Raw genomic sequence first — 14,758 nt, 5'->3', positions numbered from 1 at the left:
ACTGTGACGTATTTTGCTAGCCAATGGCAAAATGTCAAGAGGGTTGTCATTGTGGTTGAACTGTTTGTTAGTTGTTGCGTGTGCAGTCTGCATGCGCACGTCTGTTTGAAATGGTTGCTGGGTTTCGCCCCTCTCCACCCACTGTCGTGTGTGTGTGTGTGTCTTTATACCTGTGAACGTGTGCCTTCCGTTCATCAGGAGAGTGGCATGTTTGTATATGTCTCTCTCTCTCTCTCTCTCTCTCTCTCTCTCTCTCTATATATATATATATATATATATATATATATATGTGTGTGTGTGTGTGTGTGTGTGTGTGTGTGTGTGTGTGTGTGTGTGTGTGTGTGTGTGTGTGTGTGTGCGTGTGTGTGTGTGTGTGTTGCTTATGTCTACCCACACCATGTCCGAACAGGCGTCAAAGGATTATAATTTTCTTCATGGTATCATCTTCATATTCAAATATTCTTAGTCATAAAGTCCTTAGCTCTATAAATGCTTGTTTCGCTTTGTCATTTGCTTCGAAAATACACACCTCACTGACTTCAGAAAATACACACCTCACTGACTTCAGAAAAATACACACCTCACTAACTTCAGAAAATACACACCTGTACAAGTTAGGAAGGAAAGAGAAACAAGGTGGTGGTGTTGTTTTTTTGTTTTTTTAAGAAACAAGGTTTTATAGTCTTTGGTTTACTGTCTGCTGTTGAGGGGTTCATGGTGATGGTGATAGCTGAGATTTCAACAGTGTTGTTTTTTATTTTATTTTATTTTTAATTTTTTTTTTAGACCACTTTGAACAAGACTTTGGAAGTTTGTCATCTAATATCAGAATGTCATAGAAAAATCGGTTCCTTTAGGTACTGAATATATTATTTTCAACATACTGGGGGTATCATATGCACAGTTATATTTCAACAGTGGTTACGCCCCCCCCCCCTCCCTCCACCCGCCACACACACCCCTCTGTGCTGTCAGCGATTGTAGTGTTGAATGCAGTGTTTCGTTGAGGAGTAGAGACGTGTGTGTGTGTGTGTGTGTGTGTGTGTGTGTGTGTGTGCGGGCGTGTGTGGGCGTGTGTGTGTGTGTGTGTGATAGAGAGAGAGAGATACAGAGAGAGAGAGAGACAGACAGAGAGACAGAGAGAGAGAGAGAGAGAGAGAGAGAGCAGGTCTGCAGTTTATTGCTAACCACTTGAATGCTTTGGTTGTTTTTCATTGCTGGTGAAGGTAAGAAAGTTGTTGCTTTCTCTGTTTGTGTTCTCTGCTTCACTGCCTCTCTCTCTGTCTCCGTTTCTATATCTGTGTCTATCCTTCTCTCTCTCTATCTCTCTTTCTCTCCATCTCTCTCTCTCTCTCTCTTTCTCTCCCTCTCTCTCTCTCTCTCTCTCGCTGTCTCGCTCTCTCTCTCTCTCTCTCTCTCTCTCCAAAATGCATATTTTTCAGAACTCATTTTCAAACACTGATAGGGGGAAGGGGGGTGGGGGGTGGGGTGGTGGTGGAGAAAAATGCTGTATTGAACAGTTTGAAAACGATTTTTAAATCATGAAAGGACATTTGGTGGAAGGAGAAGTTCTGTAATTCATAGTTTTAAGAACAGATTTCAAATCATTATAGGGGAAGACTTTTGTATTGTACAGTTTCAATAATACATTTGCAAACCATTTGAAGAATGAAGAAGACGTTATTACCGTGCATTGTTTTAAAACATATTTTCGAACCATGTCGGAAGTTGGGGCGGGGAGGGGGGGGGGGGGGGGGGGGGGCAGAGAGGCGTTCTGTATTTCAGTTTTAAGAAACCATTACCAAACCATGATAGGGGAAGATTTCTGCATTGCACAGATTCGTGAACACATCTTCAAGCCATGTCAAAGGACGTGTTCTGCATTGCACAGTTTCATGAACACATCTTCAAGCCATGTCAAAGGACGTGTTCTGCATTGCACAGTTTCATAAACACATCTTCAAGCCATGTCAAAGGACGTGTTCTGCATTGCACAGTTTCATAAACACATCTTCAAGCCATGTCAAAGGACGTGTTCTGCATTGCACAGTTTCATGAACACATCTTCAAGCCATGTCAAAGGACGTGTTCTGCATTGCACAGTTTCGGGAACACATTTTGAATTAAAACCACGGTAGGAAGAGAACTAACTGCACATTTTGATAACCCATTTTCAAAACATGATAAGAGGAATAAGATGGGGCGGTGGGGGTGAGGAGGAGGGGGGTAGAAGCTCAGTAACACACGGTGTTGACCATTCCAAAATCCTCACAATCCCTCACAGAAAGGAGAGGATGTGGAGGTGACCCCTACGGACACCTTGGAGATCCAGAACGAACCCGGGGAGACCGTGATCAACTGCAAGAGCGGCTTGCGCAAGGACACTGGCGAGTACACCATCACCGTGGCCAACAAACACGGCTCCGACAGCGCCACCATCGAGGTCGTCGTTCTGGGTGGGTACTGCTTTGGGATGGGTCCTTCTTCTCCTGCTTCTGCTGCTGCTGCTGCTGCTTCTACTACTTCTACTTTTTCTTCTGCTTCTTCTTCTTCTTCTGCTTCTTCCTCTTCTTCTTCGTTCGTGGGCTGCAACTCCCACGTTCACTCGTATGTACACGAGTGGGACTTTTACGTGCCTGACTGTTTTTACCTGGCCATGCAAGCAGCCATACTCCGTTTTCGGAGGCGTGCATGCTGGGTAGGTTCTTGTTTCCATAACCAATCGAAAGCTGACACGAATTACAGGATCTTTAACGTGCGTATTTGATCTTCTGCTTGCGTATACACACGAAGGGGGTTAGGCACAACCACGTCTGCACATATGTTGACCTGGGAGATCGGAAAAATCTCCAACCTTTACTCACCGGGCGCCGTTATCGAGATCCGAACCCGGGACGCTCAGATTGAAAGTCCCACGCTTTTACCACTCGGCTATTGCGCCCGTCGGATGGGTCCGAATGGTTAGACCGCTATTCTGGTCTCAGTGTCCTGAGTTCAATCCCCATTAAAAAAAAAATTCCCCTATCTCCCAGGTCACCATATGTGCATGCCTGCCAGTGCCTGAACCTCCTTCGTGTGTGTACGTATGCAGAAGATCAAACACGAACATTTTTTTAAGATCCTGTAATCCGTGTCAGGATTATGGAAACACGAAGATAGCCACCATGCAACAACCACGACTGATTCATCAGCAAGTTGATGTCGTGAGATGGGAAGGAGGCGGAGGAGAAGGACGAGGGAAATGTAGTTGTGACAATTTTTATTTTGATCAGGCGCTTGTGTTTCTTCGCTTGACAACACTCAGATCCTAAAGTCCCATTGTGCACGCAACTTCTCATGAGAAATTCGACAGTACCGAGAGTTGATTTTTTTTTTTATTGTTTGTTTGTTTGTTTGTGTCATTGTTTGTTTTTTTCTTTCTGCTGTTGACATCAGTTCTCACCTCCCAAGGGCGTCTTTCTATCTCCCACACACAGCACGTGTGGACAGTACATACGATCACGCTAACCCAAGGAAAGGGGTCAACTCTGACAAAGTTACCGTCCACTGCAGGTTGTCAATAGTCGTTGACTGCCTTGCAGTTACTCCTTGATCGTTATTTCTGCAGGTTGTCAATAGTTCTTGATTGTCTTTCAGTTACTCATTGGCTGTTATTTCTGCAGGTTGTCAGTAGTTATTAATTGTCTTTCAGTTACTCATTGGCTGTTATTTCTGCAGGTTGTCAATAGTTATTGATTGTCTTTCAGTTATTCCTTGGTCGTTATTTCTGCAGGTTGTCAATAGTTATTGATTGTCTTTCAGTTACTCCCTGGTCGTTATTTCTGCAGGTTGTCAATAGTTATTGATTGTCTTTCAGTTACTCCCTGGTCGTTATTTCTGCAGGTTGTCAATAGTTATTGATTGTCTTTCAGTTATTCCTTGGTCGTTATTGCTGCAGGTTGTCAATAGTTATTGATTGCCGTGCAGTTATTCCTTGGTCGTTATTTCTGCAGGTTGTCAATAGTTATTGATTGTCTTTCAGTTATTCCGCGGTCGTTATTGCTGCAGGTTGTCAATAGTTATTGATTGTCTTTCAGTTATTCCTTGGTCGTTATTTCTGCAGGTTGTCAATAATTATTGATTGCCATGCAGTTGTCCCTTGGTCGTTATTTCTGCAGGTTGTCAATAATTATTGATTGCCATGCAGTTGTCCCTTGGTCGTTATTTCTGCAGGTTGTCAATAGTTATTGATTGTCTTTCAGTTATTCCGCGGTCGTTATTGCTGCAGGTTGTCAATAGTTATTGTCTTTCAGTTATTCCTTGGTCGTTATTGCTGCAGGTTGTCAATAGTTATTGTCTTTCAGTTATTCCTTGGTCGTTATTGCTGCAGGTTGTCAATAGTTATTGTCTTTCAGTTATTCCTTGGTCGTTATTGCTGCAGGTTGTCAATAGTTATTGATTGTCTTTCAGTTATTCCTTGGTCGTTATTGCTGCAGGTTGTCAATAGTTATTGTCTTTCAGTTATTCCTCGGTCGTTATTGCTGCAGGTTGTCAATAGTTATTGTCTTTCAGTTATTCCTTGGTCGTTATTGCTGCAGGTTGTCAATAGTTATTGTCTTTCAGTTATTCCTTGGTCGTTATTGCTGCAGGTTGTCAATAGTTATTGTCTTTCAGTTATTCCTTGGTCGTTATTGCTGCAGGTTGTCAATAGTTATTGTCTTTCAGTTATTCCTTGGTCGTTATTGCTGCAGGTTGTCAATAGTTATTGTCTTTCAGTTATTCCTTGGTCGTTATTGCTGCAGGTTGTCAATAGTTATTGTCTTTCAGTTATTCCTTGGTCGTTATTGCTGCAGGTTGTCAATAGTTATTGTCTTTCAGTTATTCCTTGGTCGTTATTTCTGCAGGTTGTCAATAGTTATTGTCTTTCAGTTATTCCTTGGTCGTTATTTCTGCAGGTTGTCAATAGTTATTGTCTTTCAGTTATTCCTTGGTCGTTATTTCTGCAGGTTGTCAATAGTTATTGTCTTTCAGTTATTCCTTGGTCGTTATTGCTGCAGGTTGTCAATAGTTATTGTCTTTCAGTTATTCCTTGGTCGTTATTTCTGCAGGTTGTCAATAGTTATTGTCTTTCAGTTATTCCTTGGTCGTTATTTCTGCAGGTTGTCAATAGTTATTGATCGTCTTTCAGTTATTCCTTGGTCGTTATTTCTGCAGGTTGTCAATAGTTATTGATTGTCTTTCAGTTACTCCTTGGTCGTTATTTCTGCAGGATGTCAATAATTGTTGATTGCTATGCAGTTGTTCCATAGTCGCTAGTTTTATACACTGAAAACCGGCGCAGCTACTCAAAATCCGCGATGTCCGCCAAAAGTCCTGATGATAACCACTGTGCAGACTTGTCAAACTGATGAACGTGGAAGAACATTTTCACACATCTGTCTCCTGCAAGCTCAGTACCACCAGCTCCAATAGACACTGAGTGGCGGTCTGGGTGCTAGTCTTTCGGATGAGGCAATATCCAGTGTGACAGCATGCGCTTGAAGACACGTAAAAGAACCCACGACAACAAAAGGATTGTCCTTGGCATGGGTGTTTTGAAAAACCCACATTGATAGTAAAACGAAATACTCTTGCACACAGAAAAAAAAAAGAAAGAAAAAAATGCATATGTGGCTCTATCATTCCGGTGAATTGCTCTCCTCTGGGAGACCAGCCCGGGTTTCACACAAGAGAAATTTGTTGTGACGCAAAATACAGCACACACCACACCGCCGCCACCTCCACCACCACCATAACACAACACAGCACAACGCAACACAATACACGACAATAAAATACAACACAATACTGTACAATACAAGACTATACAACAATGTATATTACAGTACAACACACTTCAACACAACACAACACAGTACAAACAGAACACAACATAACACGACACGACACGATGCATTCATGTCGACGTGTGACAGTAGGGTGATGGTCACACCCAGCATCTCACCGGTGACTGTTGATGCAGGTCCCCCTGGGAAGCCTGGCGGTCCTCTGGAGGCCAAGAACATCACCAAGGACAACCTCACCCTGCAGTGGGCCCCCTCTGGCGACGATGGAGGCAGTGAAATCACGTCAGTGTCTTGTTGTCGTTGTTGCTGTTGTTGCTGTTGCTACTGCTGCTGTTGTCGTTTCTACTGCTATTGTTGTTATTGCTGTTGTTGTTGTATTGTTGTTGTTGCTGCTGCTGCTGCTGTTGTTTCTACTGCTATTGTTGTTATTGCTGTTGTTGTTGTTGTTGTTGCTGCTGCTGTTGTCGTTTCTACTGCTATTGTTGTTATTGCTGTTGTTGTTGAATTGTTGTTGTTGTTGCTGCTGCTGTTGTCGTTTCTACTGCTATTGTTGTTATTGCTGTTGTTGTTGTATTGTTGTTGTTGCTGCTGCTGTTGTTGTTTTGTTGTTGCTGCTGTTGTCGTTTCTACTGCTGTTGTTGTTATTGCTGTTGTTGTTGTTGCTGCTATTGTTGTTATTGCTGTTGTTGCTGTTGTTGTTGCTGCTGCTGTTGTCGTTTCTACTGCCATTGTTGTTATTGCTGTTGTTGTTGTTGTTGTTTTGTTGTTGTTGTTGTTGTCGTTTCTACTGCTGTTGTTGTTATTGCTGTTGTTGTTCTTGTTGTTGCTGCTGCTGCTGTTATTGTTGTCTGTTTTATCTCCCAGTTGTCTCCCTCTTGCGTTGACGGAGGCAGTGAGATCACTTCAGTATATTTTGTTATTTTTGTTGTCGTTCTTATTGTTGTCTTTTTGATCCTCTGATTGTCTCCTCGTAGGGTCTGGCAGTGAAGCCACGTCAGTATTGTTTGTTGTTGTTGTCTTTGTTTTTGATGGTTAACCGGCTGGAGATTAGATCCGCATAGAGCTGAACATCAGACCCTGTATCACTTCAGTATATTTTTATTCTTTTTTTTTATATTACATTCTTTGTTTTCAAATGTCCAATATAAACAATACATAGATGTGTGAATATGCAGTGTAAACACCCAAAGAAAAAAGAAAAGAAAAAAACATGTATTAAGACACAGCCAGTCAGACATGCAGACACAGTTAGAGCATCAGATGGGAGAAAAGTACAGCCAGAATACATCAGTGTTTTTTTCTGTCAACAGACTGAAAGACCAGATCTGTAGAGAGCTCAACATAGGTTTCTCTCTAACATCAAGCTATATATTTCATTTTCATGCTAATGTTTCCCCACAAACGCGTTGACACCTTCTTGGAACTGAAACTGACACACTGTCACTGAAGTGACACCTCCCTGAAACTGAAACAAACTGTGATTGCACTGACACCTTCTTGAAACTGAAACTGACACACTAACTGAAGTGACATCTCCCTGAAACTGAAACAAACTGTGATTGCACTGACACGTTCTTGAAACTGAAACTGACACACTGTAACTGAAGTGACACCTCCCTGAAACTAAAACTGAAACAAACTGTGATTGCACTGACACCTTGAAACTGAAACTGACACACTGTAACTGAAGTGACACCTCCCTGAAACTGAAACTGAAACAAACTGTGATTGCACTGACACGTTCTTGAAACTGAAACAGTAACTGTGCCGACACATTTTTGAAACTGGCACTGAAACTGGGACTATGCAATACAAAAAAACAGAAGAAGAACAAATATGATAAAATTTGACTAATGTTACTGGCTCTTTGTGCTGTAGGTTTTGGGGGCTAGGTGGCCCCTGGGGTCGACGGCGCAATAGCCGAGTGGTTAAAGCGTTGGACTGTCAATCTGAGGGTCCCGGGTTCGAATCACGGTGACGGCGCCTGGTGGGTAAAGGGTGGAGATTTTTACGATCTCCCAGGTCAACATATGTGCAGACCTGCTAGTGCCTGAACCCCCTTCGTGTGTATATGCAAGCAGAAGATCAAATACGCACGTTAAAGATCCTGTAATCCATGTCAGCGTTCGGTGGGTTATGGAAACAAGAACATACCCAGCATGCACACCCCCGAAAACGGAGTATGGCTGCCTACATGGCGGGGTAAAAAACGGTCATACACGTAAAAAGCCCACTCGTGTGCATACGAGTGAACGCAGAAGAAGAAGAAGGCCCCTGGGGTTCCACCCCAACGCTGACTGTCCTGAAACCCTCTTGGCCGAGAGAGTGGGGATGTAACTTGCGCAAGACCCTCTCCACTATAATCACATCCCAGCCCAGATAGTCGGGACAGCAGTTGTCTGCACCACTGTTGTGACTACCGTGCATGACAAGGGAGGGGGTTAGGGGGTTGACGATTCAGCATGACGGGTGGTGATGTGACCCTGGTGCATGACGGCTGGCGGTGTGGTGTGTGTGTGTGCAGCGGGTACCGGGTGGAGAAGTTGGACTTGATGAAGGGCACGTGGGAGAAGGTGGCGGAGACGACGGGCAACAAGTGCCAGGTGCCCAAGCTGCAGGAGAACCACGAGTACAAGTTCCGGGTGTTCGCCGTCACCAAGGCCGGGGACAGCGAGCCGCTGGAGATCGACAACCACATCATCGCTAAGAGGCCCTTCGGTCAGACCCCGCACCCCTCTCTCTCTCTTTCCCCCCTCTCTCTCCCTCTCTTTCCCATTCTCTCTCTCCCCCTCTCCCTCTCTACCTCTCTCTTTCCCTCTCTCTCCCCCTCTCTCTCCCTCTCTCTCTCTCCCTCTCTCACCCTCTCTCTCTCTCTTTCTCTCCCTCCCTTTTTCCCTCTCTCTCTCTCTACCTCTCTCTTTCCCTCTCTCCCTCTCTCATTCTCAACTCTCTCTTTCTCTCCCTCTCTCTTTCCCTCTCCCCCCCTCTCTCTCTACCTCTCTCTTTCCCTTTCTCCCTCTCTCTTTCTCTCCCTCTCTCTACCTATCTCTCTCCCTCTCTCCCTCTCTCTTTCTCTCGCTCTCTCTCTCTCTACCTCTCTCTTTCCCTCTTTCCCTCTCTCTCTCTCCCTCTCTCTTTCTCTCCCCCCCTCTCTCTCTACCTCTCTCTTTCCCTCTTTCCCTCTCTCTCTCTCCCTCTCTCTTTCTTTCCCCCTCTCTCTCTCTACCTCTCTCTTTCCCTCTCTCCCTTTCTCTCTCTCCCTCTCTCTCTCTGCCTCTCTCTTTCCCTCTCTCATTCTCTCTTTCTCTCCCTCTCTTTCACTCCCCCTCTCTCTCTACCTCTCTCTTTCCCTCTCTTTATTTTTTGATTGTCCTGCAGGAGTAAAGCAAGGATGTTTGTTGTCTCCCTTGCTTTTCTCGCTTTTGATTTCAGAAGTCGCTGACGAGGTGACCAAGAATGGAAAACACGGTTTTCAGTTTTTGCCAGGCTTACAAGAAATATTTCTGTTATTGTTTGCAGATGATATTGTCTTGCTGTCATCGTCACCAGCAGGTTTACAAAATCAATTAGATAATCTTAACAAAGCATCTAAATCTCTTGGACTGACAGTAAATTTGAATAAAACAAAAATAATGGTTTGCAGAAAGGGTGGTCATCTGTCTAAAGCAGAAAAATGGTATTTCGATGGAGACGAAATTGAAGTTGTAAACAATTATAAATATCTGGGTTTTATGCTGTCTACCAAGTTATCTTTCATTTCTGCACTTGAAGAGTTCGCTGGCAGGGCAAAAGGGAGGGTGGTTGAAATTATGAGAACAATGTGGAGTCTTGGCAATATGGACAGAACCGTGTTTTTTAAACTCTTTGATGCGCAGATAAAACCTATGCTATTATACGCATCTGAAATGTGGGGAACAATGCGCTTCAAAGCAGTTGAGTCTGTCCATTTGTTTGCTTGTAAAAGATTTTTGAGTGTCAGTCCCAAAACCCCAAATATAATGATTTATGGTGATCTTGGTCGATATCCATTATACATTGATAGTTGCATCAGTACTTTGCGATACTGGTTTAAGCTAAATCAGATGTCTCTATCGAGAATCCCGAAACAGGCGTACCTAATGAGCGTAAATAAGATGACATACAATGCTGATATGTCTTCGAAAAACTGGGCAGATGGACTGAAACATTGCTTAGACATTTATGGGTTTTCAGAAGTTTGGATAAATGGCGAGGTTGGGGATGTAGGTGTTTTTCTTAAAATATTCAAACAACGCATGTTAGATGGCTTTAAACAGGATTGGGCAAGCAAACTCAACGGAAGTAATCGTTATGAAACATATAGGTCATTCAAATCCTTATTACAACCTGAAAAATACTTATCTGATCTTACCATCAGTAAATTTAGATCGGCCTTCATTAAGTTCCGTTTTGGTATAAATGAACTAAAAATAAATCAGCGTTATTGTGATGTTTTGAAAAACTGCCCATGTGGTGGTAGAATAGAGAACGAACTACATGTACTAACAGCTTGTCCATTATATGATGATATTAGAAGGAAATATTTGCTCAAGCATATGCAACATATTAGAAATCTGTCATTATCATTTCTGCTGCAAAACGAAAGTTGTAATGTGACCAGAGATGTTGCAATGTTTGTTTTTTATGCATTAAGACTGAGAGAAGAGTACTTTCAGCCCTAAACAGACATATCAGCCTTGTGCTTTTCATTTAGTTTACTTGTTCTCAGTGAGCTCACTGTGTATTATGTGGATTGTTTTCGTTCTTCCTATTTTATTTTAGTTAAGCTGTGTGTGCAACATGTGCACCCAAAATGTATACAGGTCGGTGACCTTACATTAAAATTCTTGCGTTCTTGCGTTCTTTCCCTCTCTTTCTCTCTCTCTCTCTTTCCCTCTCTCCCTCTCTCTTTCTCTCCCTCTCTCTCTCTACCTCTCTCTTTCCCTCTCTCCCTCTCTCTTTCTCTCCCTCCCTCTCTCTCTACCTCTCTCTTTCCCTCTCTCCCTCTCTCTTTCTCTCCCTCCCTCTCTCTCAGATGTGTAAGTCGGCCAAAGTGCTAATATCTTCACCGTTGGAAAATAAAGATTCATTCATTCATTCATTCATTCATTCATTCTCTCTTTCCCTCTCTCCCTCTCTCTTTATCTCCCCTCTCTCTCTCTACCTCTCTCTTTCCCTCTCTCCCTCTCTCTTTCTCTCCCTCTCCCTCTCTCCTCTCTCACCCTCTCTCTCTTTCTCTCTCTCTCTCTCTCTCCCCCTCTCCCTCTCTTTTTGTTGTTAGGGCTCTTCTTCCATTATGATGTGTGTGTTTTTTTCCGACGTTGCCAGCTGTTTCTGTCTGTGTGTATCTTTAGCCTTCTTTCTTGTTATGTCGTTGTTTGTTTGTTTGTTTTTTTGTGGGTTTTTTGTTGTTGTCTCCTTCTGTCTGTATCTGTCTCATTCTCAGTCTGTCTGTTCTTCTGTCTGTCTGTCTGTCTGCCTCTCTCTCTCTCTCTATCCCTCTCATATCATATATGTAACCCCACAGACCCACCTTTTCCATAGTATTGTGGCCCAAGGCCGATGTACATTTAACGTTCTGAGTTCTCTCTCTCTCTCTCTCTCTCTCTCTCTCTCTCTCTCTCTCTCTCTCTCTCTCTGTGTCTATCTGTCTGTCTGTCTGTCTTTGTATCTCTGCCTCTCTTTGTTGTTTTTTTTTTTTTCCTCTCTGTGCCTTGCCTCGTCTCTGTCATTGTCGATCTGTCTGTCTGAATGTCTGTCTCTCTGTCTTTAAAAGTTGTAAAATATCTTTATATATATATATATATATATATATGCATCTGTCTATCTATCTATGGATATTTCTATCTATCTATCTATCTATCTATCTATCTATCTATCTATCTATCTAGATGTATGTATGTATGCATGTATACATGTATGTAAATTCCAAATGTATTTGTGTTTGTTTTCGATTTGCATTCCCCATCAGTACTTGTTCATGCACAACCTCCCCTAACGTACCTTATGACATACTCCATTCCATTCTCCTCCTTTCTTTTTCCTCTACGGTCTTCAGACGAGCCTCACCCTCCCAGCCAGCCGGAAGTGGTGGACAGGGACCGGAACTTCATCGAGCTCAAGTGGGAGCCTCCCTCCAAGGACGGCGGGGCGCCCATCACTGGCTACGACATCGAGCGCAAGGACCCCAAGACCAAGAAGTGGGTCAAGATCAACAAGCGGCCCATTCAGGTTGGTTGGTCGGCACACCCGTTGTGGTTCAGAAAGAAAAATAAGGAAGGAAAGTTAAAGGTCCTGTAGCCTTTGCCTTTGACGGCCCTCAGGGCAGCGAACTCATGTCCACTGCATGGAGGGTTGGGCAGTAAAGGCGGGGCCCAGTCTCCTTCTGCCGTTCTAAGAACTTGACCATTTAACTTGACCTCCCACCCCTTACTTTTCTCTCTCTTTCTCTCTCTCTCTTTCACACACACACACACACACACACACACACACACACACACACACACACACACACACACACAGCTGCACTGATGCTAAGTCAGTACAGGATGCCCGACCATACTTGTATGTGTGTGTGTGTGTATGTGTATGTGTTCGTTCTTTATTTTAGCGTCTTTTCACTATCAGTGATATTAGACGATGTGTGTGTGTGTGTGTGTGTGTGTGTGTGTGTGTGTGTGTGTGTGTGTGTGTGTGTGTGTGAAGGTAGGTACGAGGGAGCTGGGGGGGGGGGGGAGTCAGGTACCCATACACACCTGGAGTAGTAATGATGATGACGACGACGACAATGATGATAATGACGACTTTGTGGAACATGATAATGATGTCGACGACGATGATGATGATGGTGGTGATGATGCTGTTGATGATGATGACGGTAGTTGTGGTACATGACTTCTAGTACAAGGACGACAAGGTAAAAGAAAACGGAGTGATGAAGATGCTAATGATAAAGAAGAAGACGACGACGATGATGATGACGACGGTAATGACGACGACGATGACTGACAACGGCGACGATGATGGTGACGACAGTCATGATGATGACGCCGACGACAACGATGATGATGGTGACGACAGTCATGATGATGACGCCGACGACAACGATGATGATGATGGCGACAATGATGATGATGATGATGACGACAACGATGATGACAACAAAGACAATGACGCTGACGCTGTCTGTGTGGAACAGGACTGCCAGTTCAAGGACGACCGGGTGAAGGAGAACGGGGAGTACCAGTACCGGGTCATTGCCAACAACGAGGCTGGACCCTCAGACCCATCACTGGAGACCAAGCCTATCGTCGCCAGACCCGTCAAAGGTATGATTCATGTTTGATTCATGTGGATACTTATATAGCGCCTATCCTCGGTCAGAGACCAAACTCTAAGCGCTTTACAAACACGGGGACATTTGCACCACAGGCTGCCTACCTGGGTAGAGCCGACTGACGGCTGCCACTGGGCGCTCATCATTCATTTCCTGTGTCATTCAATCAGATTTCAGACGCACACACATACACACTCAGACAGACATGTAACATTTTACGTGTATGACCGTTTTTTAAAAATTTATTTACCCCGCCATGTAGGCAGCCATACTCCGTTTTCGGGAGTGTGCATGCTGGGTATATTCTTGTTTCCATAACCCACCGAACGCTGACATGGATTACAGGATCTTTAACGTGCGCATTTGATCTTCTGCGTGCGCATACACACGAAGGGGGTTCAGGCACTAGCAGGTCTGCACATATTTTGACCTGGGGGATCGGAAAAATCTCCACCCTTTACCCACCAGGTGCACCGAGATTCGAACCCAGGACCCTCAGATTGAAAGTCCAGCGCTTTAACCATTCGGCTATTGCACCCGTCTGTCAGTCGTGTTCCACTATGACCACCAGAACAGCAGAGGGGGCAGCTGTGTCCCTACTATCTGGGCTGGAATTTGATCATAGCGGAGAGTGTCCACCCCCACTCTCTCGGCCAAGAAGGTTTTAGGACAGTCAGCGTTGGGATGGTTCCCAAAGACCAACTAGCTCACAAGGCTGCGGCACTAAGAGCCAGTGCAATTTTGCCTCCTAGTTTGAGAGTCATCGTCCTTCACAAAATACTAAGTTGTAAATGATTTCCCATTGCAATGGAGAAACCATTGATAATACAGCTCTCACTTTGCTGTTGGCCCAACCGTAAACTTGTGTCAGTCTTTGATTTTAGCTTGTCAACACACACCGATAGAACGACTGACTGCGGAAGGCAGAATACTTTATATATATATATATATATATATATATATTTTTTTTTTAAGTGTTTTGTGTGGATTTGTGGGTGGGAGGTCTGCGTGTGTGTGTGTGTGTGTGTGTGTGTGTGTGTGTGTGTGTGTGTGCTGTTCACGATGCGAGGATGGTGACTATTTCTTCGTTGTTTTTTTTGTTTTTGTTTTTTCTCTTTATGATTGTGGCGTCTCTTTTGTACCTTGTAATTTGTGGAGCGCCATGAGTTTTAGATTAAGATATGATAACACACACACACACACACACACACACACACACACACACACACACACACACACACACACACACACCAATACACACAAATCACAGTCATTCAATATGAACTACATCAAGTACATAGCCTAAAATGTTTGAATGTTAAGTCGTTTAACACAAGGCTTTTTCACAGTTCAATGTTAATGCAGAGTACAGAATACAACACTTAGATTAAACGAAATTTATTCAGACTGTAATAATTACACAGCGTAAGAAATTCTAACGTACTATGTTAAATATAGCACATGCGTGTATAGCTATTTGAGGCATAACCTATTATTATACTTCGAAATCAATACATTTCAGATACAATTCTTGAAAACGAGTTGTAGAACCACCACTTCGTTTTAAGGCCTTGTGTAT

At 43.6% G+C, this 14,758-nt stretch overlaps 1 protein-coding gene across 1 annotated transcript in view; it reads left to right on the top strand.

The window, feature by feature from the left end:
• Positions 1–14,758, top strand: part of LOC143301083 (twitchin-like) — a 265,961-nt gene that overhangs the window by 168,404 nt on the left and 82,799 nt on the right. The window contains exons 41-45 of the mRNA XM_076615089.1: positions 2,285–2,456; positions 6,002–6,107; positions 8,350–8,543; positions 11,902–12,074; positions 13,042–13,171. Coding sequence (XP_076471204.1) covers positions 2,285–2,456; positions 6,002–6,107; positions 8,350–8,543; positions 11,902–12,074; positions 13,042–13,171 — 775 coding nt within the window. The remainder of the gene's footprint in view (positions 1–2,284; positions 2,457–6,001; positions 6,108–8,349; positions 8,544–11,901; positions 12,075–13,041; positions 13,172–14,758) is intronic.

Source organism: Babylonia areolata, chromosome 27 (assembly GCF_041734735.1).
Source record: "Babylonia areolata isolate BAREFJ2019XMU chromosome 27, ASM4173473v1, whole genome shotgun sequence".
NCBI lineage: Eukaryota > Metazoa > Mollusca > Gastropoda > Neogastropoda > Buccinidae > Babylonia > Babylonia areolata.
The sequence above is the reverse complement of the archived record's forward strand: the minus strand, read 5'-3'. Positions and strand labels throughout refer to the sequence as shown.